General features: G+C 42.7%; 1 protein-coding gene across 1 annotated transcript in view; it reads left to right on the top strand.

Moving 5' to 3' along the window:
• The window catches only part of zfpm1 (zinc finger protein, FOG family member 1), a 109,467-nt gene that overhangs the window by 39,402 nt on the left and 43,536 nt on the right, over positions 1–26,529 (top strand). The window contains exons 2-3 of the mRNA XM_085464887.1: positions 6,086–6,232; positions 14,567–14,704. Of these exons, the coding sequence (XP_085321013.1) occupies positions 6,086–6,232; positions 14,567–14,704 (285 nt within the window). The remainder of the gene's footprint in view (positions 1–6,085; positions 6,233–14,566; positions 14,705–26,529) is intronic.

Genomic DNA, 26,529 nt, shown 5'->3' with positions numbered 1-26,529 from the left:
AGGAGTTAATTTTCTCCCTCCTATCTCTGATTAGTATAGTCAACCTAAAGCACTGTGAATTCTTTAAATTTTCTTCCTTGTTATCAAAAAAGGGAGAGGGAGAGAAAAAAAAAGATGGGAATGGGGGATATTTAATCGTTTAAGTAGTCTTCCTCGGGAACTAGATTTCTCTCTCTCCCTCCTGTCCCCCTCCTCTTCCCACCAATGTAAAGAAATCTTTGCTGAAAGCCGGCCCAGCTCAGTAATTCAGTTTTTAAAGCATGAGGATGGAGGAGGTGGTGGAGGGGGGTGGTTGCGGTGGCGGGAGAGTGAGGGAAGAGAGAAGGAGAGAGGGAAAAAAAACGACTTGATGAAATTCCGCTATCAGCTCCGAACCAATATGCAAAATATCTCGCTGGAAATCAAATAGCTATTATGTTTTCATTTCCACGTCGGCGTATTTGCTTAATGAAGAGGAGACAGATCAGACCGGCAGAGAGAGTCTGCAGGAGCCGATAACCGCCAACGGCTCCCAGCTATCCGCACAGAGTGACGCTCCCAGTCACTCCGCTTTTTCACCGGGAAGGAAGAAAAAAAAGGAAAGGGGGTGGAGGGGAGGGAGAGAGAGACAGAGGGAAGGTGATGGAGTGCAAGGAATGGAGAGAGCGCAAGTGATATCGAAAGGGGACGGAGAAGAAGAAAGAGAGGTGGCGGCGGCGGCGGCGGCGGTGGGGGTGGCGGGGATGAGAGATAATGACAGAAAGAGAAGAGGAAGTGAGAATATAAAGGAGAGACTGCAGGTTGAGATGAGTGATGAGAGAAGAGATGGAGAGAATTTGAGTTTCACAGAGAGGCTGAGGAAACAGGCTCTCAGAAAAAACCCTTTTTTCACACTGTAGCATGTTTCTTCATGAGTGTTTAGGCCTTTGATGTTCGCTATCGTGCCGGGTTCACCTCACCGCCACTGCAGCGTCATCATCAGCCTTCCAGTACACCGTGTGCCTGACTGATGGCCGCGATGGGCGTTTCCTACCTTTCTTTTCTTTATAATTTCATCTATGGTTCTACAATAAACTTGAGCCTTACATGAGTTGATACTTTGGTGATATTTGCAGAAAATGTAAAGAATGAACTTAAACTTCCGCAAACTGCTGTTGCAGTGTTACTGATAATGGACTGTTGAGGACACGGCATCGCGTCAGAGTTTCTCTTCCATCCTGTTCATGTTTTAAGCTAAATGCAATGAAAGAAGATTTGGAAATTAAAATCTCAGCAAAGGAGTGAAAGTCAGTGTGTGCTGAAGTCTCAGACGGTCAATACACAACTCAGATTCATAAACCATAACTGTGAGCGTGCTCAACCTGCCGAGTCAAATGGTTATGATAAAGATATAAAGCAGCACTATGATGAAACATACTGAGCATTGATTAACTGTTTGATTTGTGAGAAGGTTTCTATCAGTCACATTTTGAAACTGACTGTTCTGACTCATCATGCAGGTCTCACTGAAAACAGAAATACCAACTCGTTTCAGAGCATTTAGGACACGGGGGCTCTGCAGACCTGCAGGACTGTCAGCCCATGCACCGCTGTGGTCTTTTATACCCCCCCTCCCACATGCCTTTAAGTGTGGAGATGATCAATAAGTCACCAGAGTTTCAGTTTCTATTGCTTTGCTTGAGTTTGTTGTAAGCGGGCACATCAACAGACAGTGCTGCTCAGCTCTGATGCTAAAAGCTGAGGAGTACGAGCTGATTTTTATTGAAGCTGAACACGACGGATCGAAACGGCGGCCTGCGCGGACACTTCCTCCCGCGGCGCGAGCACTGATGGCGGGGACGGTGGCCTTGGAGGAGCGATAAGAGCCCACGCAGCGTCGAGGAGAGTGTTTAAAGTGCAAAGTTGATTAAAAGTATTTCCTCTGTGGTGGGTAATTCTCTTTGCCCTGATCAATAAGTGGCTCCTCTCCAGTGCGCGACTCTGTGTCAGGTACCTCAGGTTCTCCCTCTCTCTCTGAAGAGGGAGCTCACACATCCTCCTTCCCATTCTCTCCTCCTTTTCTTTCTCTAAATATCCTCTTTTAATGTTTCTCTTCACAAGTCTGTGATTTTGTGATACAAGCGCGCCTCTCTCCCTCTCCTTCTCTTGCTTTCAGCTCTAATGTATTTTTTGTGCGGCGGGTTATTAGCGTGAGAGCGGCGAGGCTTTCGTCTGTTTAATCAGCTTGTTGAGCATGCAGGTTTGATGTGTGTTGTCTCTGTGTTTAATCAGCGAGCTGCTCGCTGCAGGTTTGATGTGGACGGAGAGTTAATAAAGCAGTATCTTTGGCGCCTTCATCAGCTGCAGCACTTTGTTCTGCCTCTCCTCGCGCCTCCGAGACAGACAGCTGCGGTCTCCGTGAGGGAGCTTAAGTAGTCCTGTAGCGCCGCGTCAGTGCCGGTCCCATCTCGATGGGCGATTGGATCGCTCCTCTGTCAAATTGGGGTTGTTACTGTAATTCGGGACCTTTGCAGTGCCGTCCCAATATGAAGCTTGGTTCATCTTTTGAAATATGTCCAAACAAAAAATTTCTCACAGTAGAAAAGCAGAAGTTTGTGGTTGAAAGCAACCTGAACGATTTCTCTTTATAGAGTGCTGTTAATCATTTATTGCATAAATACCTGTGAGTGCTGAGTGAAATGTGACCATAGCATCTAGCAAAACTATTTATCAGCTTGCTCAGTTATCATGTGATCAGATAGTCCCTAATCTAATCTCTGACTTTTCTTTTTTACTTTTTGTTAAGACTCAGACACCAAGGCATCGAGAGGTTTGTCATAGTCTGCTGATAGTTTCTTTTTTGTGGAAAAGATACATATTCCTAGAAATAATTAGCTAACTTCTATGGTTCTGTTCATACAATACGCTGTAAATAAGTCCCAGTTTTTTGTCTCTTACCTGCACAAATCATAGTTTGACTGCTGATTATTGATAGATTTGTCGATACAAAGTTTGATGATATCCTTTGGAATTCAAATACTGATAATGTATTAATAGTAAAGTTTTATTATTATTTCCAGTATTTCTGTGATAATATTGTTACCTGGTATGTGTTTGACCATGACAATCATTAACAATCTGATATCATGCCAGCTGCAGTCACTCAGTTTCAGCAGTCTCTGTTCAGAAATTTGCTGAAAGTTGGGACTCCTTGTGTTGATGCTATGATTCATTCATTTCAAAAAGTGCAGTGAAAACGCACCAGACAACTTGGTGGAACTGAACGGGCCAATCACAGTACTTTTATGCTGCAACCATCCCACATTTCTAGTGACGTGCATGTCAGTTTACGCCATAGATCACGGTGTAGGGTTTACAAAGGTTTTGCAGGTGTAATGTAGCGAGGCATAGAGGGAGATTAGGTTGAGCTGGCTGGCTCTTCAGTGGTTTCTTATGAACGCCTCTGACCTCGGTTGCACTCGTGGTTTCATTCATTTCTGCCTGCTCCGTACACAACTGCTACAAGTTTTAGAAACAAGGGTATTCATCAGTCTTTGCCAAGTGTTGAACCAAAACTCATAACACTGATCATTTAATCCAGAGCTGTTGGGGTTTGTCAGGGGAGGCTGGTGTACGAGGAACAACTTCCAGTCAGACACACACTGAGGAATTCATCAAAAAGCACTTTCAACATTTCGGGGAAAGTTTCGAGTTTTACTGGCCGGAGAGCCTCAAGTTTAAAAATGTGAACAAATGCAAGCTTCAGGGTTTTTTTTTTCTTTTTTTTTGGTCCTTCTTTAGCTCACAGCCCAGAAAAATGATGTGGCGCTGCTGGATAAGTCTCAGCTTAATTGATGTCTCTCCTACAGAGATACACATTTGGGTTATGTCTTTTTATTATTTCTTCATCTCGTGAATGAGTTCAGTCCAATTTTCTTGGATATCACGCCGTAACAATTAAAGGCTTTAACTTTAAAACTGGCAAATGAAGTAGAATGTGGTGCACTTATCACAAGACGCCCCGCTATCCTTTCTGCCAACTATCCGAGACAGGAAGAGAAGGGGACAGGGCGAATATTTCTCCTTGGATAAAAGCGGGGAGAAAGTGGAGCTGAAACTTTTTCCGCACCATTTGATGTCTGAAAGCAGTGATGCAGCGATTGATTCATTAAACCAGAGCCGTAATGAGGAAAGAAATCATAATTCAAACTTACATTTTAAACAGGAAATATAATTGGAATTTTATACAGAGGAGTCCCTTTGTACAATTATGATTAAAGGAAAATTAATTGTATGAAAATGTCCTTATAGATACTGAAAATTAGATCTAGCAAAGCTCCAGCGACACGGACCTAATTCTAAAAATATTGTGTACAGGATCGATCGCTTTTTTTCCCCTTGTCTTTCTCCTCTTTTTTTAAAAAACATTTTTTATGAAGGTCCAAATCTAGCTGTGTTAATTTTATCTGAAATTAGAGTGAACCATGCAGGCGTGGAAGTTGAAATTAGCCTAAAGATGTTTCATTTACAAAGACAGAAACACTTTGTCAGCCGGCGATTGTTTCCCAGCATTATCTCTGCCTGCTTTTAATTGCTTTGGTGAGTGAAATTAACAGAATTAGAAAAATTGCCTCTCCCTTTTTCTACAAGCTTCTTTATTCACGGGTATTGTTGTGTGCTTTGTATAGATTATAGACTCCTTTTGTTACAGTATTGTAAATATATACGCCCCCAGTCACGGCTTTAGCTCCGAAACAATCCCTCTTGCTCGTTCGACACAACCTAATGAAAATTAATTTACAACCTGTCTGGATTGAGGGAGAAATGAAAGCGGGGGGAAAAAAATCCTGGATTTTTTTCTCTTGGTATTAATGTCAGGCTGATTTAGTTATTCAGAACCAATGTGCCCACCCTCCTTGACTTTCCAGGACATCGTCGTTATGCACGCGAGCTGTTTTCTCCCCTGGCGTTCGGCGGCATCTTAACCATTTCTGCCTCACTCTGCCGCTCGTAATCCTCTTAAAAGAAACGCTCACCCCCAGTTAATAATTCTGTCGTGGCTACCTCTCGGGGACTGAGAATGAAGCGTGTCATCGGATGCAGACGAGCATTTCTGACACTCACGGTTGAATGTGAGCATATTTCGGAGTTTGGAGCTCTTAACGTGCCGTTCAATCGTTCATCTTATAGTCAGAATATTATTAATGAAGCAATTTTAAAAAAAAGTCACATTAAATCCATATTAACTCACTTCATTTTTGGATGTAATCTTCAAACGGGCTAAAATAGATCAAAAGTACTGTATAATTACTGTGGTCAGCAGGGATTATGAAACTGTAATTGATACAGATCAGCCCTGCACTAATCACTCTTTTAGCTGCAATTTTAGGTATACTGTAATTTGGCTTTAAGGTCCCCCTTGGCTTCTTGGCTATTAATCTTCTGGATTAGACCGTTCAGCGTGTCCAATTCTTGAAACCGTTTTTCAATGAGTCCAGTAAGTGGGGCTGGGGGGGCATATCTCTGTGTTTAGGGTATTTTCTTCCTTCCTGTCTACATACATCCATACAACCGTACGTATTTTAATTTCCACTTCTCCTGCCACTCTCGAGGCCCTCGGGAAGGCGATGAAAGCCTCGGGGTGGTGTTATTGTGTGACTGCAGACACTCTCCTGAGTGGTGTATTTTACAGACACACTTCAGGGCTTCTGTCACGCTTTGGCCAGCGAGGTAGGGGGTCACAGATCCAGTCTGAAGGAGTTCCACTGAAAAATCGACCCATTTTGTTCTGCAGAGTAAGAAAAGCGTTCCTGGAAATAATTTTTGTCTATTCTGCTCATGTCCAGTACCATATTTTTTACTTTTAGACCATATTTTGTACTGAGTAACTCGTCTGTCTGATACTCGTTGCTTTAGCTCCTCCCACTTTAATGTGGCACTGTTTCAGTCTTTTAATTGGCTGCAGAGCTCAGCGCCAGTTAATTAGTTTCTATTACTTTTATTCATCTTATTTGAGTCCAACCAGCATATTTAAGCAGATGTTGTAGATTAGACTCACATTAGACTGCTACCCTTACACTCTATGGACACATTCAGTTGTTGATTAGCCCTCTCCTCTTCCCCACAGGTTCTCTTGGGGATCTCGATGGCGGCGAGGAAAACACACCGGACAACCTGAGCCTATCAGGAGAGGAGGGCGGAGCCTCCGACCCGGACGATTCTGCAGAAGGCGACAGCTCCAGTCCGCCTCCGTACACACCATTGTACAACGAAGGTGAGAAGAAGAGCGAAACATTGAGCTCTAACAGAGGATAGTAGTACCGACATTGGTTTGTAATAAAAAAGAAGGTCAGTCTCAGACTTCCTGAGAGAACGACTGTGTTCTCTGTATGTATAATATACAGTCATGAAGACGGGCTGCATACACTTGTATTTAGTGTGGTAACCATTAGGGCTGGGCGATATATCGAGTTTTTTAAAAATATCGATATATTTTCATACGAGATATAAGATGTGACAATATCGTTTATATCGATATAGTCTATGTTACGTTATAATTATACTTGTGGAGCCGCAGGTATACCTCTCTTTCGTCCACTTTTGTCTCTACGCAACGTTACTCGGCCTCACCTCTCCTTCACTGAACACAACTCCCCCTTAGCTTCACCTGCAGGCAATGACAAGATGAAAGCGGAATATCTCCGTTAGCGAGTTACCGTGCGTGGGGCTGGACGGCGTCAACGTGTTAGCGAGCTAACCGCGCTAGCGAGCTAACCGCGCTAACGACATGCAGCCAGGAGGGGCTGCACGGCCTAAAATCCTTTCATTTTCTCAAAAATCGACAGTGCGCCTTATGTATGAATTCTGGTTGTGCTTACTGACCGCGAACCGATTTTATGTGGTACACAGCGCTCAGCAATCTGTCAAAAAATGTTTTAATATGACTTTGCTAAGCTACGGAGCTGCACCACTTGATGGATTGTCGGAGGATTACGGCTACCGAGGAGGAGCCTCGCGGAGTGATACGTACTGTGTGTGTATAAGGACCTGTTCAGAGACGTGGTGCAGCTGTGAAATCTGTCTCTTTGTTATTATGCTCAGCGTCTATTAGTTTACATTTTGACTGCACAATTGTGAGCTTTTTGTTATGCACAAAAACAACATTGTTTTCTTTTATTTATGGACCATGATTATTTAATAAATGCTGATAATTTATTTTTGAGTAATTTCTTCATGTACATCTACGCTGTATGTAAATAAAAGTGCCCGTGTGACATCTGGGACACAGTGTGACTAGGAACTCTCTTTTTGTTCTTAACTTATGGCTTTTAAAAAAAAAATCGAGATATATATCTTATATCGCCATCCAGCTAAAAAATATCGAGATATGAATTTTGGGTCATATCGCCCAGCCCTAGTAACCATGCACTTTTCAGTTGGTTTTCCCTTTTTTGCAAGGTCTAATTTCCAGTTTCCTTCATTTAAAATGTGAAAAAGAAAAACGAGCAGCAGCAATTAGTCTGAAATGTTTGATTTTTAAGTGATCTCTCTTTAAAACCAGCAGATGTTCATGCCCAGTGAAACAAAGAGCTCGGGACAAGTGACAAACTAGCATCGCTGCAAATGCAGTTAAGCCATTAGGACAGCTAATGTGTTACAAAAGTCTGTTTCGTGACAGGTAACCTACAAATGTACATGAATTATATTTGGAGAGCCATGCAGAGCTGCAGGCTGTGGTTCACGTGGACTTGTTTTACGTGCATAAAGATGGCGTTTGAAGACATTCGTTCTCAGCACTGACTCACACGCATCTGTTGTTTCTGCAGGTTGTTCACATGATGGAGTAATTATATCTTTTTTCAGTATAACATTAAAAAAAGCTGCTGAATCCCAATTTTCATTTGATACATTGTATTAAAGAGATATTAAAAACTTAAGATCTACTTTCTATATTTTGATTCTAACCACATGTCTGTACCATAAATATGTGTCTAGCTTTAAAAATGTTCCCTTAGTTAGCCAAAGACCTTCATGCATTAACACAGGGGTGTCAAACATGAGGCCCTGGGGTCAGCATCGGCCTGGCAAAGACTCCAATAGGTAGTACTGTTACAAAAAATCCTGCCCTGGACATGACTGCAAAACGTAGAAGTGTATTATTCAAGAGATTTGTCTGTCGTACACACACAGGGTTTTTCCACAGATGGTACAAAGATAATCTGCTGTAGAACTTTCTGCCAGCAGATCAGCTCTGCACACAAAACACGTCATCGGCCTTAGCAAAGGCTGTAAAAAAATCTGTGTTCTCACTCATTTTTAAAATATTTATATCACATTTTCCGCAATATCAGTGGCACACTTACAACATCCGTCAACAGTGAGCACCTCTTGAAGTAAAATAATCCAGATATGCAGTTTACTGGCAGTTATTAGTGGTTATTAGCAGATTAATCTCTTCATCAAGCCGTTCTTTAATCGACTGACGTCTACCTGTTATCTGTCTGCAGACGTCACCCAGAGACAATGCAAAAACTCTGCGGCACCATTTGGAGGTTGCAGCTTTCCACACACGTGTCACTCTTTTATCTCTAATATGGATAACAGATAAAAAAGAAGAAGAAGAAGAATTCTGTTGGCTTCAGTGAGTCCGCCCCTGTCGTGCACCTCTTATCCCGAGCCTACCCCCCACCCCCGCCGTGTGATAGCAGAGTTTTTCAGTCATATTCTTTTGACTTATTCGAGATTTCACCAGCTGTGTTTTTTTAATCTCAAAAATTCCTGCTCTTGTGAAATTTTGGGGGCTGCGAGTGATAAGCGTCTGCTGGTTGGCTCGGTTTGATAAACCCATGGAAATTCTGTCAGGTGCTAATCGAGACGAGATTAGAGATTAGCTCCAAGACTGTGTGTGTGTGTGTTTGAGTTGAGGGGTGGGTTATGTGTGTAATAGATTGTATAAGACGAAGAGGAGGGAAGTCAGGCATACTGCACATGTGAGGAAGTTTGTCTGTCCATGGCAACCTTGCTTTGTGTACTTGTTTCTCAGTTTTTTTGTGTGTTTTTTAACCCCTGCTTGCACACACACACACACCTTCCCTCTCCATCACACTGTTGATTTACTCCTCTCTCTCTTCTCTGGGGTTCCTCAGTTGCCCAGCGCTGCCATTATCAGTTCTCTGTAAATCAGCCATGTTTGACGAACCTGCTCTTTCAACCTGGGATCAATACCAGGTCGTTATCTGGCCAGCGCTGGCTAATAAAGGCAGGGCCTCTTATCCACCATCTGGAAGAGAGAGCGAGAGAGACACACACACACAGACACACACACACTGGCGATAACCGCCCTGATAACTTTAGCAAGAAAAACACATTCTAGCAGTAACAGGACCGAGCACTCTGTTCTCTCCATAACACCCCGTCTTTTCAACCTGACAGCCAGAGCCAGTAATATTAATGCTGATACAAAGAAGTGCTGCACACAGACACACACTTGAGCATCTGTTTGGTACATTTCTCTCTGTTGTGGTGATATTTTTTTTCCCTTTCCCTCCTCTCTCTTCTCAGAATTGCTCTACAGTTGCAGCGACCCACAGAAACGAGCAAAGTTCCTTTTTTCATAACAAGGCAATCATTTTTATACATCACAGGAAGCCCGATAACATCCACTTCTGGGCTGATAAGGAAGTAATGTTACCTCCTTTTGACCTCTAATTGTCATGCCCTCATTTGAGCCAATCAGAAGGATTTTTGTAAACTGTTTTTTTCTTCTCTTCTTTTCATCAGAATCTGATTAGCGGTGATAGAGAAAAGTGTGTGTGATGCATAAACGGACGTAACTGAGGCGGCGCTCTCCGCTGGTTTCATTTCAAGGAACGGCTCGGGGCGTTGACAAAAACTAACTTTCAAAGGATTAAAAATATTTTAACATAAAGATAAAGTTGATTGATGCATGTCAAACAGACAGAAAGGAAACAAGCATGTAATTGTCACTTTTTGTGTTTTCACATACTTCCTCCTTTCCTTTCTTGTTTTATTTTGAAGGGAAGTTCTGCACTTCCTGCTGTTGTCTTTTTTCTCCTTCTTTCCTGATCGTCTCACCTGTTTTGTTTATTGTTTTTTTCGTTACGCTTGTATTTCCGCTTCCGTTTGAAGCAGCTTTGGGAGTTTTTCTGGATTACTGAGTTTTTAGCAGTGTTTCTGTTTTGACACACAAATCTTTACATCATGAGGATGTGCTGCTTCCCAGCTTCACCTCCCTGTGGATGGATGGATGTGGATGACTACAGTGTTTACGTTTAGTTGAAAAGACATGAGAGGACCGCTGATAGCACTTAGCTTTTAACACACTGCTTCATGCATTGTGCTTCCACTCCAGGACTTTTATCTATTTATTTTTAATGTATCATAAACATTTGAATTGATTTAAAATGTTCTGAGGGACAAATTTAGTCTAGATTACTTCTGATTGGATCACGTCCAAACTCCTCCCACCTTTCTACACAACTTGTCTCTCCAGAATATTTTCATCTTTCATCATATTTTCATTCACATTGTTTTTTATTTAGTTATTGTCTTGTTTTTGTTGAGGGGGGAAAAAGTCGCTGACAAAAATGATGACAAATAGTTTTGATCAAAGATATTAACACTGTTTAGAAGGATTGAGAAAATTAAATCTAAGCTCGAGGAACAACAACACACTTTCAAGAGTAGCCCACGTTACCATCTGCGGTGCATGTCTTTGACACTGCCCCCTGGTGTGGACCGTTTTTTAGGTATCCCCTGCTGCAACCTTACAGTTTTTTCTGAATGCTTAAACCCTAACTGTGATTCCTGTAGCACAATCTCTAAAACTATTCAGACTTATAGCAAAACCACTCACTGAGTTTGCAAAACTAAAAGCACAAAAACTGCACAACACTCAATTACCAAATTTCCAACACACTCCTAGCAAAAGTATACACATGTATGGCTATCATTAACACTAATTTGCCAACTGTCTGGCACACTTTCACATGTGAAAACTTTTTTAGATAATTAGTTCACTTTGCAATCAGCCTAAGCACTATAATACAGGTAAGCTGTGTGTGCGGAGTACAATGGAGGGAGCAGAAAGAGTGAGAAGTAGAGGAGGCCGAGGAAGAGGACGTGGAGGTGAAGAAGTAGGATGAAGAGGACGACAAGGACAAGGAGGAGCAAGAGGAAGACGAGGAGGGGGGAGAGGAAGATGAGGAGGGGGGAGAGGAAGGGTAGGAAGAGTAAGAAATAGAATTGCTGATGACATCAGAGCTACAATAGTGGACCATGTCATCAACCGTGGAATGACCCTGAGGGTAGCTGGCCAACAGGTCCAGCCTAACTCGAGCCGCTACACTGTAGCAAGCACCATAAGGACATCTTGAAATGAGAATCGGTTAGTATAGTCACTTCGCACTAAGATTTGTAGCACTGCCATATGCCAATGAGAAACACACCAATACCATTGATGTAAAAATACTGAAATTGTTACTTTACAGAATTGCTAGATGACCAGATGCTGGGGCAGAGGAAGCATGTTCACTGCAGACCAAGTAACCCATATAGTCATTATGGCGATTGCAAATAATCCTATACTTGGAAATAAACACTTGTGTTTGTTTTGATGTGTTTGAATAAACACCAGTACTTGAAGTTTGGATCCCTCTATGCTTATGGATCTATGACAGAAGTATGAGCTCAAACTGACATAGCCTACCTTGTGCACAGAGAAAGCAAAAGCCAGATGTGTTTTGTATTCATACCATCAGTGTGCAGTTGGCGCATTGTGTGCTTAGTAGATGATGGCTTGTGTGTACTGTTTGATACGGAAACACCATTTTTACGAAGGTGTGAAGAGTTAATCTAGCTGTGTTTGCTTTTGCAAGAGAACTACAATGTTTTGATGATTGGGTGACAGGTTTTCTTATTTGTGTGAAGAGTTTTGCAAAATTAGCCAATAGTTACAAAAAATGTGCTTAAGCAATCAGAAAAAACTGTAATGCTGTCTGTAGGAGATTAGCTTCAGCTTGAAGCATGTGTAAATAAGTTGCTCTTTATGTGGGAACTTCCTATTTTTGTCTCTGTACGTGCATTATCGATCGTCTTCGGAGGAGTGCTGGCGTGCAGCAGCTCTGTGGATCCAGTGTGTTCAGTGACGGACGGCTGCAGCTGCTGCTTTCTCAGGACACTTTCATTCCTTCCACCAACACGGAGACTGTCTGAGTGCATTAGTTGGACCTTAAACACGAGGGGAGGATGTGTCAATAAACAGGCGACACCATTATAATTATGGCTGTTGTAACTATCAGGCAGAAGCGAGACAGAAGACTGTAGAAGTTAGGAGGCGAGGGATTGTTGGGTGACTTTGCCCTGCAGGTGTGACAGAGGAAGTTCAGCTTATCAGATTGATGGAGACTGTCTCGCTGTTGGGGGGGAGAGAGGTGGGAGGGGAGGTAGGGGGGGTGAGGGGAAGAGAGAGGGGGGGGGGGTTGGCAGAAAAGTGTCTGTCGACTCCTCCTGATACCTGCCTCCCTGTCTGAGATGATATGGGAGATAATATTGATAATATTAAACGCAATAACTGTGTCTCCAGCTCCCCTCCCTCGCTTCAGCCCCTGCAGGATAAAATCAATGTGCCATTCAATGTGATTTATAGCTGAAAATAATGGCACTGTTTAGGCGGGGGTGTGAGTGGGGGAGGGGGACGCGGCGTGTGTGTGTGTGTGTGTGTACAGTATGTCTTGGCTGAGTGTTTGCGTGTGGATATGGTTGAAAGGTGGACGTGACGTGAAACTGGATGTGCATCCTGTGTGTGTGTGGATTTATTTGACGGTGCACATCCACCCAGCCTCTCAACTGTTACATTAATAATGGCGGTGTGTGAGGGCATCACGTGGTCACGAGGCGTTTATGGCTGGTATCGATCGGGTGCTATCGCTGTTTATCGGAGCGGGAATGCAAGGGTAAACACGGCCTTTGTGCAGACAGCTGAGGCGTTATCGGGGTGGAGGGTGAAGACGGGGCGGGATTTGGGGAAGGGGAAAGAGATAGGAAAGGAGAGGACAGAATGAGGAAGAGAAAAGGAGCTGTGAGGACGACGATTCAAAACGTGCAGTCGTGGGGAAGCTTCATTAAAGCTTTGTGCTCTTCCAGTTAATTCACGCTGGGAGAAGTTGAACTAAAGCAAAAGCAGAACTTGGGAGGATTTTGTGTTTGTTAACCAAAGCTGATCAGAAAATGTCTTTGAAATAAAAAGAGAGACTCATTCATGGTACACTGACCTTTTTCTCCCCCGTCCCTGCTTATGGTTTGTAAATTCATGCACACGCAGAATCAAATACATTTTTAAAATTGTAAAGTGTTCAAAATACTCTAAGTTTATTTCAGCATTAAAAATAGAAGTAAGAGCCACTTGGTGAGGTGTGTTCCAGTACCCACTTGTTCACAAGTCATACAGAAACCAGACCAGTAAGAAAAAACCCAGAGTGGGGGGTTTGCCACAAGCAGGATTACTCAGTGGGCTCGGTCACTTTGGAACTATTATCAAACCAATTTCCCTGAACATGCGTTAATAAATGTAAATAATCTACACTTATGACTAATCGATGCATAATCTCTTCGTGAGAATATTTTAGTTTTACAAATTCAGAATCATTCGTTTCTTTCATGTTCTAGAAAGACTGGCCAGCTTCAATCACTTTGCATATCATCGTGAATGAGCGGGGCTCTCTCCTTCATATCATATGTCACAAAAAAGCGAACAGGTGCTTTGCAATGAATTTAAACTGAACTGAATATTGAGATGTTTGCGATCTGGTTCCATGCAGTCAGCTTTTGAGTCACTCTAACCCTTGGCCTGATGATGGTGTAAGAGCAGAGAGCAAGAAGAGAAAGATCTTCAGGTCAGATAGTCTGAAGAGCTGTGATGTAACTATTAATCTAATCTAACTAATCATGAGTCCCGTTAAGAAGAAGGGACAGAGCGGCCCGATGAACTGCCCGATACTGGCTGCACAGGCAAAGTTCAGGGTTCACATATCTCTGGATAAACACACACACATGCAGATACTCATATTGAAGCATGCACACACACACACCACCTGCAGAAGCGCACATCTTTGATCAGTGAGCAGGAGGCTGTGTAATCAGCTTGATCAATGGCAGGGATATCAGCAGTGATTACAGGAACACAGCCAGCCTCAGTCTCTGCTGAGGGTGACAGGCCTGCGGGAGGAGATGGAAAGATAGAGGAGGAAAAGAGGAGTACATAAGACGGAGACCCACCTACATTCAGTGAAAGAGAAGTGGAGGGAAGGGTGGATGAGGAGGAAATGGAAAGCTGCTGGGAGAAGATTTGGGAGAGCGAGAAAAGTAGCAGCGATGAAGGTGAAGATGTTGAGTCTTTGATTCTCCTGAGCTGTAATGAAAATCAAAGGGTCCATCTCTGCATGGCGAGGGGTTGTGTTACACGGCGAGGGAGGCCTTTGATCAGCAGACGGGAACGACGGCTTCCAGACACACACTCACATACGTACACACACACAGGTTTCAGTCAGGGTGTTTGTTTTAATCGCTAGTTTTTCTGTTGTGTATCTAGAGCCCAGAACGCAGGACTCGGGAGGAGGCCCGGATGATAAAGACGTGGAAGGGGAGGAGCCTGCATCGACGCACAGCGGAGCAGAGGAGGAAGAGGAAAGGGAGGAAGAGCAGGAGGTTTTACATTGGAGGGGTCCAGGTCAGTACACATGCAAGATTTCCATCACTGAGTTGCAACAGAGCTGTGAACTCTTGGTCTGACGAGTCCCGTTGTTTTTCTTCAGTTAGATAAACATCGCGGGAGGTTTCAACAAATCATATCGCTCAAAAAAAATCTTATTTGCTTCAGAAATGACAGTAACTGCTCGTGCAAAAAGGCTGTCGGGAACGGGCTTTTCACAGTTATTCTTCGCTTTCAAATTCAGTCACGCTAATGTGCAATAAATTAAACGAGCCTTTTTCACAGAAAGCGTTTTGATATGTAACAGGATTCGGTGGTGCACAGCAATGGCTGCTGTTTCTACGATGACAGTAACATTATGAATCATTAATTCAATTTGGAGGAAAACCCACCTGACACCAGAGACCGGCCAGTGCTAACAAAGCTTTATAGGGAGAAAAATAAACCAGTATAATCAACATATTCCTCAGAGCTCAGCTGGTAATCAGCTGGCCTGTTATCGCAGTAATGTTAGCTGATTCCCCCAACTGTCTTTTACATATTAAACACAATAAAGAAGGTTAGCATATGTGTGAGTCCATTTTACTCACACTAGTTTCTGTCATTCTGTCTGTCACGAGTGTGTGTGTGTGTTAATATACAGCAAAACTTTCCCAATGAGTAGTAAGTTATCTGAAACCACAGTTGGACAGATGTGACCCCGAACATCTGTAATCCTGCTGAGTTACAGCTGACTAACACGGACCTTAAAGACGTTTCAGAAACAGGAACAATTCTTTGTTTCAAAATAACACATAGAAAGATCAGAACAGGCCAACAGTGACCGGAGGTGTCAGTCTCACACCTACAGATACTGTAAATGTGTGTCTGTAGTTGGTTCAAAATTAGTCTGGGGTGCTTTTTATTCCATCGATTGACAGTGACATCACGTCTGCAACACTAAAGTGAGGAAATCCGAAGTTGTTGTGGACTTTTTTGAAAAGCTGCAACACCACAAGCGTCCCCGCTAACTCACTTCTGGAAGCTGTATGTTTGTCAGTGCTTGTAAGGTTAGACAGATGAAGTGATCGTCACTGCTCTTGAATTTATTTTATGGTCATTTACGATGGCATTGGTTCATAGTCAGTCAGAAACAGTTTCATAGAGATCAAAATGAATGTAATTCGATGGCTTTCTAATAGGGCAGGGCACATAGAGGTGTGGTCGTTTTTGCCTGTTGGTAGGTGGACAACATGATGATGTCATAATATCTGTACCTGTGAGCCCAGTTTGGCTGCTCCTGATCGTGCAGGAGGAGTTTGTGGGCAGATATTATAGTAAGATATTACAGCGTGGTGCAAAAACACTCTGGTTTGGTCTTTATGGACATTTCCTCCTTAATACCAGCTGTGCAGTCGGTGAATTCTTTTCTTACTCACCAGCTTGGATTTTAATAAAGATTAAAGTTGGCTTTAAAAGCACGGCTGCTTTGATTGGCCAGTCCCAGTGACCTCCAACGTCATACTGAGAAACTCCAACCAACTAACCATCATTTGAGCTCTTCACGTGTTCATGAGTGGATCGGCCAAACTCTGTATGCGTTCAGACGTTCTTTAGTCACTTGTCGCAAGGCTCTTTCAGGGTCCATTGTGTTGTTCTGCAGGGGAGATGTGGATGTGACAGGCTGGGGGAAAATTTATTCAAGTCGTAGCAAAAACACACACACACGGCTAAGAGAAGATAACAAGTAAATCGCCATAATTTTATTATTTATTTCCCCTCTTATCGAGGTTTGTTTGGTTATTTATTTCTCTCTGTCCGTTGTCTTCAATGAGTTAAACAATGCAAGAAGATTACCACACTATCTCGCATTATTTCCTTTTCAAGCTGCACACGTTTTATGTACGTTTGTGCATGTAGTGCCGAGTGTGTGTTTACGGGTGTGTTTGTGTGTGCGTTTTAATTCCTCTGCTGGGGAAGAGAGGATGTGTTCATTATCGTCCTGTCCCAGCCTTGTCCCTTTAACAGTAATTGGAGCGATATTAATTGCAGCGTGGTGGCTGGTTGATGGTAGCACCATGATGCTGCACTGATACGGCCCTTCTTTCTTTCTTTCTTCTTTTTTTCTCTCTTCCTCTCCTCCTCACAAACTAACTGCCGGGTGAGTAAGACGGGGGAGGGAGGGGGTGAGGAGGAGGGGTTGGGTGAGAGAGTAAGGGAGAGAGATAGCCCCTCTATCAGCTCCGGAGCAGGCGCTGTCTTTATCAGGAGCACGATTGGCAAAAAGGAAACTTTGACCGGTCTGAATTTTTCTCTTATCGTCAAGCCCCCCTCCCCTCCCCCTTCCTCCTCCTCCTCCTCTCCACCTCCCCTTCCTCCCTCCCTCCATCCATCCACCTTCCCTTCCTATGGTCTCTCCATCACCACTAGTCCCTCCCTCCTCTCCATTCTCCACCTCCTGGGGAGCGTGCATCTCTCACTCTTTTCCCTCCATCTTTTCATTGTTTCTTCTTCTTCTTTGTCTTGCATGTCACGGCCGGACTGGAGTCGCTGTCAAGCACCGCTCCTGTTCGTATGAAACATTCGTCATGTATGGGACATGGGATGCTGAGAAGAGATGTGTGCATGGAAATCAACAGGGGTTTGGGCATTCCACTTGTTCCTCCCAGTTTTACCTTTTAGACATTCCTGGAACCGGAAGCTTTTAATCTGACACTTTAGCTGCTTTAGGCCGTTGGTCCGGTTGTGTCGCTGAGCATAAGATTATTTCTACATAAAATGGGTATTTATGAAATTTTAAATTGGCTCATGTCGTAATGCAAATAAAAAAATGAGTCACTTTTGCAAATATGAGGTATTTGGCACAGACCTGTGAAGTCGATCCTAAAGACGTTTGGTTTGCAGCGCTGTGATGATTCTTCAGCAGAGCTGTGAAGTCTTTAAACCTTCTCTCTGTGGATAAGAACACCTGTTAGCATTGAGTAACATGCTATCTTACACTTTACACTTTGGGAACTTACAAACTTGTAACCATTTTCTTACTTTTCTAAAAGTTCATCTAGAAACAATCAACAGCATCGATCAGTCGTTGGCATTCTGAAGGCAGAGCTAAGAAATGTATGATTGTTACTCAGAAATTTAGGCAGTTGCAAATGTTTTTATCACGCCTAATCTCCAAATCATTTGTGAGACTGGATTATCGACTGTTTTGTAAAACATATTGTGCCAAACACTCATTTTACACATCAAATCACATTACAGGACCTGGAAAGAGGGCTGTACCCTTTAAAACAGACACACACACACACACACACACACACTTTGACATAATGCTTTTCCCTTACCCTAACCATTAAAAATGAATGCCTAATCCTAACCCTAATCCTAACCATAACCTAATTGTAACCCTGACACTAAAACCACATTTTGTGGGGACTGGGATTTTGCCCCCATAAAGGCTGTTGGTCCCCACAAGCATAGTAAACTTCCAATTTTTGGTCTCCACAAAGATATGTAAACACGCACACAGAAACTTTTCTGTTCTGTCATTTGTCCTTCCTGTCAGCTGACCTCTGACCCCTTCCAGTTTTTCTTTATGTCCTTTTTTGTCCCACAACATTGTGATCCTGCTCTTATCTCAGTTCAGAGTGGGCCTCGTCCTTATAGCTCCACCTATAGCGCCCTGCACATACACCGCAGAAATCCATAACAGTAAGTTATATATCAGTGCCAGTCTGTTACGTGTAAGCTCTATGCAGTCTTGTGTTTAATTTCATTGAATATTAATCTGCTAATTATATTTGGAAGCTAAAAAAAGATGAATTCTTCTTGTCTGAAATACAGTAATTCCTAGATATGAAATTTTTAATTTCCCTTTTCGCACACATTCTGTGAACTAAACCTTGGGATAATAATCTCTTAATTTATTCAAACATTTTATTCAAATCAGTCTTTGTTGCGGTCATTACTATTGTTCCCACAGACCGATATTAACATAAAAAACAGAGACAACAACAACAGAAGATTTCCATTCATCCTCCGTGCCTGCTTAGAGATAATACAGTTCATTACTGGACACAACATTTTTCACTCCACATATTTGACACAGTCTTCTCGGTGTGTAATGACTTGTTTATATGTCAATCTGAATAAATTCCTTAGTCATAGATGATAGTCGAGCCGCTTCTTTTTGTGTTTCGCTCTTTTCATTTTTAGCTGTTTTTGCCAACAGCGGCTATCAAACCGTTGGCTTTGTGGCTTCTATTGATATGAAGAAAAAAAAATTAAAGAGATGATAACTGGGAATGGATTAGAGGCTTCAGCAATTTGCCATTTCTTTTCGTCTTAAAACAATCAAGATGATGTCTCTGTGTGTGTGTGTGTGTGTGTGTGTGTGTGTGTGTGTGTGTGTGTGTGTGTGTGTGTGTGTGTGTGTGTGGTGTGTGTGTCCTCAACCATTTTGATGAGGGTGGTGGTGGCATGGTGTCTAGGAGAAGTCTAGGTGGGAGCTGCTTCCTATCAGGGATGGTATGATATGCTAAAGCCGCCTTTTTAATCTACAGTGTGTCCAAACTGCATGATATGCAAAATAAATTATGAAGAGAAGAAAAAACTATCATTTGAGTGACCTTGCAGGCTGGAGGGTTTGATATTTTCTCCCTCACTGCTTAAAATTCTTGATATGCAAATGGATGTCACAGTAATCCCTTGTCATTCGCTGGCTGGCTGGTGTTCCCCACATGCCATGCTGTATATAAACCCATTGTCACTGGGCAAGGGGAGCATATTGCAAAAGTTTGATGTGCTATATATCCGTGATGATGGACGAAATAAATGAACTTTAAATGTCTTTCCTGTCATAGAAACATCATGCCAGGATCCTCCGTGTACCCGCTGGTGCCCAATAAACCGAGTGACTGAGCTGAGTCTTCCTCATACAAAGTTAATTAACAAATCAATTATTGAGAGAAAACTCATTTCAGCTATTGTGAAAGTCAACTCATTGTTTTAGTTGAGTTTATTAAAAAAACACCTAACTGGCTAAATGGCAGAATAATAAATTAGAAAATACATTTTTGTATCTTGAAGCGTTTTCTCCCTACGGTCAGGTTGCCATCGGTCTTCAGCTGCAGCAAACAATCAGCTCATTGCTTTGATTGTTTTCTGAATTAAATGCTTCATCTGTAAAAGGCCAGAAAATGTGAGTCATAGTTTAACAAGGCTCCAAAATACTTGGAAATGTAAGAAAATTACAACTCGGCGTATGATGAAGTTAGTACGTAACCCTGCCCCCAACCACAAAGGTTCACTGTCACTTAAGACGGCTTTATGTTGTTGGGCTTTACACTGTCCCACCCCGTTCATGTGAGCACAGTAGCTCAGGAATGTCTCTGATTATTTTTTCTCCTAAATGTGTTCATTTAGGCTCAAGGATGAAGTGATTAGATCTGGTGCTCAAAGGTCACTTTGACTGTACCTCCAGTACCTTGAATCGTGTGCATTTACACCTAAAAGGTCTAAAAAGTTAACAGGATCCAGTAATGACATTTTATATCCAATGATATCACAAAGCAGAGCAAGACATGATGCAAATTATAACTTTAACGTACAGTAAAGTACTGGTAGCTACATTTGCCAGCGTGCACTGTTATAGTGTACCTGCAAAAAGCTGCAACAGCAGCTTCTGCAGTAAGAAATGTTGAATTACTCGTCGTAAAGAAAAGATAAACCCTGCCAGGTGTTTGGTTAGCATTATTCTGCTACTCCTACTTTAATCTCCTGTTGATTACTGTAGATTTATACCATAAATCCACCTTTCCTTATGCGGGTTTCACCATGAAGGTAGTTCACTTTTCATCTTCACCTCCATGACAAGTCAGGCAAGTGCTTACCTGCTTACCTGCTTCCCATTTCTTTCAACCTTTGCTGTAAGTCCTTTAATACCTGCGCCGCACATTTACGGGAATGCTGCCATGTTTTCACGATCACCATAAAGATGAGTGCTCGTCACAGGTGATTGGCAGGTGCAAGACTCTCAGTCCTCATGCTGGCTAAACAATTTAACAAACCACGTCACCACAGCAGGCGAGGTCTAACTGAAGTAACAATCACAGCACTCAGGTTTATGTACATCTTGCCGACAAAGACAGCTGTGAGATGGTGCAGTAGCTCATCGTCAGTATTTATTTTGTTATAGTAGAGGCTGTTTCCACCATAACGATCAGTTTTACAGTTACGCAGCTGTAAGGCCAAAACAACCCTTAACCACATGAGTCAGAGAAATTTAATAAACATTTTAAATCTCCGTCACGAGCCGTGACGTGATCTGAAAACTTCCAGCCAAAAGTAAAATGTTTCCTCATCCAATCAACGCTCTCAAGACTGGATGAGAGGCTGGTTGTGACGAGTCGGTGACTCTTAGTGAAGTACCAGCCCCACTCTCACTGATGAATGTGCCATAGATTAAAAATGGACTGTGTTTTAATATCAGGGGAAAAAACTGGCCCTTGTACGGAGACCTCTGGGACGGAGAAGATAATTGACCTCCACAGTGAGGTCTTGTAAATAAAAGCACAGTCACGAGTTATTTACTTATGTTTCATCAAATTCTAAGCTTTTCAGTTCAATTTGAAAAGCGTGTAGCAAATTGCATTTTCTGTGTTGCTTCCGAGCCGCTTAAAGTTTGCAGCACAGAAGAAGGTCCCCTCACCCTCTGACATCTTGTCTACTCCAGAGGCCCCGAGAAGCCAGCTGAGCGAGGCGAGTGCTTTCCTGCTTGCCCAGCACTCCTCGGTCCTTATCCTTCTCTGCAGAGTTATGTAAATTACCTCCAATAAAGCATTATAATGGCAGGCGTAATAATGGTTATTATTATTTACCAGGCACTGTGTGTGGCTGCATGCGTGTGTCTGTGCGTGTAATGTGGATGGGTGTTGGGTTATCAAGCAGTAGTTAATTATAATGGAGCATGAAGTCGCACTATATGCATATTATCACTGCTGAGAGTCTAATTTATTTGGGCTGAGAAACGGGAGATGTTGGTGGTGTCACATTTGCATACTGAGCATGGCAGCACCCCCACCCCCACAGGCCCACCCCTCCCTGAAAATCACCGCAGCACAAGGTGCTCCCTCATCACTTTGTCCACATGTGATAAGACCTTTGTTTCTCAGTTTGATCCATCTAGTCATGGATGGCTGAATGCAGCAACTGCAGGATAAGATGTTTGTGTAAAAGCTTCCACTTTTCTGCTCTGCTACAGGTTCGCCCGTCTCTTTGTGGAGCTATTTATACAAATCCTGGACCTCAGAGTCTGATATCTATAGACTGTCATCAGGAATGCAGTGCAGCAGCCTGCAGTGTTCAGTCCACATTATTATTTCAGAATTAAAATCACCAGAAATACATAAATCAATGATTTAATAATTAATTCTTCATGCACAAAATCTTGTTGAAACTGAATTTAGACACGAATTAAATGAATTAATTTGCTCATGCATATATTTATCTTCATACTTGCACTTCAGATATTGTGTACTAATATTTATTTATCTAGTCTGTCTGCATTGTTCTCCTTCTGAATCGTGCCATATACAGAGAAATATGTATACAGCAATAAATACAATGTAAGGCAAGTGCAAAGCAGAAATAATATACAGCTGAATATGTAATTAAATAAATACATCTGGTAACCAGTACATTAATAATTTAAAATGGAAACATATCCTGAGCTTCTGTCACAATTAAATGATATTTCACACTCGTCACATTAAAAACCTGTTTATGGTGATAAGAGTAAAAACACCACAAAAACAAAACACACAGCTGTCCAGCTGATTCCCCAAAGCTTACATTCATGTTTTTACAGTAGCTACACCGTAAAATAACACCGGCGTATGTAGCTGCCAGCACTTTACTGTAATTTAACAGGGAAACTTGCTCCAGTGTGCAGCTTAAGTCATTAACAGAATTTCAGAATTGCCTCAACCAAGCAGTGAAGTTGCAGTTCATATCTCGTCTCATCTTGTCTTCCAGCTGTATTTTTTTAATCCCTTTTCGGTGCATTTAAAGGAATGTGAAATTATTCGAGTTCAAATTATTTTGAATTTCTTTTCAGTAGTTTCCTTATCAAATATCTGTGTAGGTAAAACTTTGATTCTAAGACACTCCTCACATTTTGGTACAGTGTGTTTTGCTGCACGCGCTCTATGTTCGGGCTTAAATGTGTGAATGTGTGCATTTCCCTGTGTGCTATCTGTTATCTGGTCAACCAGGAGCGTAGACGGTTAACTCCCAGTGTCAAAGACGAGATATCATCTCCATCGTCGAGGTTAAGAGGGGTGAAAGGGATGGAGGGATGAAGGGTTAGAATAGGCTCAAGAAAGAAGGAAATAGGGCGGCGTGAAGAAAGGAAAGAATTAATATGGGGACAGGTGAGTAGAAAGAGAGGGAGGGAGGTTTAAGACGGAGTGGGTTAGAATATAGAAGTACATTATTCAGTTTAGAGTGCAGAGATAACTAATGAAGGGTGAAAGAGGGGTTAAGGTTTAAGGATCAATGAGAGCGAGAGATGGGGGGGGGGGAGAGATTTTAAGAGGTAAAATTCAGATAGTGAAATTAGAATTGAGGAACAGGAAAGCGAGTGAGGTTAAGAGATAGAGGGATGACAGAGAGATAATATGAAGAAATGACAGTCAGCCATTGGCTCTGGGTTAAAATACAGTTTGTAGCCATGCTAGAGGCTTGGCTTTAGGGATGACCTGCCTGTGGTGGAGTAAGTCTGCCATTTTGAAATATCTCAACAGCTGTTTGATGGGTTGCTAATTTATTCATGCCCTCCGACTCTAGCTTTCCTCGAGCTCCACGAAGAGTCAGACTTTGTCGGCATTGTGGCTACATTTTCTGTTATATATCCTGCGCATATTTAACATCTCCAGCTCTTCGATTTATGGCTGTGAAAAACACAAACCCCGTCCATCTGCTGATCGAACCCTCTGTTTGCAAGAGGCAGCCAATCAGAAGAAAGCTGGCTAAAAGGAAGCATGGCTTTAAAGGGGGTGGAGCTAAAACAGCTTGCATGAACTCAGGAGCTTCACCGAGATCCATTATAAGATAAGTAAGGATTACATTAAACATAAATCATCCAAAGCTGCTTTGAATTAAAATACGAAGCTGAAAATGAGCACAGCAAGTCTCCTTTAACCAGCGTCTGATGCAGGGGTGGGCAATTCCAGGCCCCGAGGGCCGGTGTCCTGCAGGTTTTAGATCTCACCTTTGGTCAACACACCTGAATCACATGATTAGTTCGTTACCAGGCCTCTGGAGAACTGCAGGAGCTAATTTAGCCATTTAAATCAGCTGTGTTGGTTCAAGGACACATCTAAAACCTGCAGGGACACCGGCCCTCGAGGCCTGGAGTTGCCCACCCCTGGTCTGATGGATTGCGGCCAAGTCTGATGCCCCTGATGTTCCTGTAAAATCAAAGCTTCATCAGCTTCAGTCACCAAACTTGTAGGATTTCTAAACTTTAAGGAAGTAGCCTAGTTCTCCCATTGGCTGCTAGGGGGGAAGATATTTGTGGTTTGCATAATGGTCGTGAAAGACTCCAGCGACTCTCTTTATGTGAGTAACACAAGGCAAAACCTCATTGCTTGTTTTGGACAGTCTGAGTTAGAAGCTAAATGTTACAGTTGGGATGCCACGACTGGTGCCTCATTTTCAGCCATTGAATTACAGAGTATTGTTCACCGATCCGTTGCGGGTGCAGGTAAAACGGGGCTGACCTGTGCCCATTTGTCCCTCACTTGATACGTACTGTACTCTCACTCCGTCTGCTCCCTAACCTTCCTCCATATCTGCAGCCAGCAGACTCCCATGTCTCTCAGGAGGAGGGTGTCCCTGCAAGCTCACTGTCAATTTCACCTGTCAGTCACAATGCTTTAGAGTGATGATTTGGTTGTCATGTGTCCACCGGGCATGTCTTGTCAGCGAGTTTGATTCCCCTCAGAGTTCAGAAAGGAGCCTGGTGGAAGCTTGTTTTGTACAAACCCAATAAAACAAACATAAAACAAGCAAATATTTCAAGGAATATTTTTACGTTAACCTTTTTACATCTACCAGGTTACTGGTAGGTTTATGGTTCGGGTGGATTTTTGCTACATGCTAAACGAGTGCAGCTTCTGAAACTAGTAGATGTTATCTTTCAAGTCAAGACTCTTCCATCCATCCATCCTCTTCCAAAGACTAACTGCATGTTTTTGGATTTTGGGACACGGACACAGGGAGAGCATACCTGGGATATTAAACGGTTAAATAAAGGCCAATCAGAGTTGGACGTCGGATACTTGAAACGTTAAACTTGCTGCTCCTGCGTGGCTTCATTGGAGACTTACTATATGTCAGACAAACGAGAGTTCAATGTAGCTGAAAATCACTTCATCCTGTTACTTGTTTGTTTAGTCCAGCTGTTTGGGGGTTTTAGGATAACCGAGAACTGATTTGAGTTTGAAATGTCGTAAATTTTACTCATTATCTTAGAAAAGAGAAAAAATAAACACTCAAATTTAAACTCTCTACTCCTGCGTTGAGTTGGGTCTGGTTAATGTACAATTTTAAAAAGCCCTCAGTTCTCTGTAATGCCACCGATTGTAGCTCTGTTTTAATGATTAAAGAAATAGACAATGATTTCCCCATTCTGACACGCTGAAATGCTGCACTCTGCACTGTTGGAGAAGGTGTCTCATTCTGTCTCATGAATCCGTCCAGTTTGGTGACTTTTAGGCTACTGTAACACAAAGTAGTTCCCACTCTTACGTTTGCCAGGTCAAAACTCAACAGGAAAACTCGTTTGCAGTGAGAAGTTGTATTTCGTAAACTTGGGAGTCGACGCTCGTGAGCCAGCAGCAGGCTCTGCCCTCGTTTCAATCACCCACTCCTGATCTACACCACATATTCTAACTGACACACACACTCTGTCACACTCTCCTCTCCCATCTCCTTTCTCCAGCCTGCCTGCGATGTGTCTCTCCCCTCCTCCATTCCTGATGATTGATAGGCACGAGGCCCTAATCTAGAGGAACATTTCTCTGTGCTGTCCGGCTTGCTATCAGCCCAGCAGTTCTCCGTGCACCCAATGTGTGAGCCCACTGCAGGCCTGCCTGGTGCTGGTGGCTGGGACAGGATGTTGGCACGCTTGATTACCTGCCTATCAGATGCTTGGCCTCTTCTGCAACCACCACACTACAATCTGCATACCTTCCTCTCGCACAAAAATACACTCAGGCACATGATTGTGTTTAACGCACCAGGCCGCTCAATTGCCTCCATCCATGCCCATTTAGAACGGGGACAGCTACACTGCTTCAACCTCCGGTGGATACAGTTGGAACTCGGAGTAAAGTTCAAGACTTCCAAACTGTATCACTGTAGTAAAGTGGACATAAAGGCTGATAACGCCGTAACTGCACGTTCACCTGCCGTCGCTTTATGAATATTCTGCCAGCTTTTTGTGCTATCTGTGGAGCGTCTGGGTACGCTGCTCAGTGCCCGTAATAAACAGATAAACAGATATAAGAGAACATACGTTATCACAAGAGATATTAAAACTGCAATAAATGGGATGTATAAATGCAATACTGATGGCTGACTAATAAATATTATAAGATGGCTTTTAAATGATATTTTCATGCAATGCAAACTACAGAAATCTATCCAAATTCATAGAATAACTTAGGAGTTGTTCTTTAATAATTTAATTCATAACGTACTACACACCAGCCCTCATGTCATGTATTTCACATTTAAGCATTGCTGCAGATCTTCTTTCAGGCATAGGATGAACCGAGGGGTCGGGTCGAGATCCTGAA

This window comes from Copadichromis virginalis, linkage group LG7, assembly GCF_057382275.1.
Source record: "Copadichromis virginalis isolate Kocher_CV1m ecotype Utaka linkage group LG7, C_Virginalis_male_GT1.1, whole genome shotgun sequence".
Lineage (NCBI taxonomy): Eukaryota > Metazoa > Chordata > Actinopteri > Cichliformes > Cichlidae > Copadichromis > Copadichromis virginalis.
The sequence above is the reverse complement of the archived record's forward strand: the minus strand, read 5'-3'. Positions and strand labels throughout refer to the sequence as shown.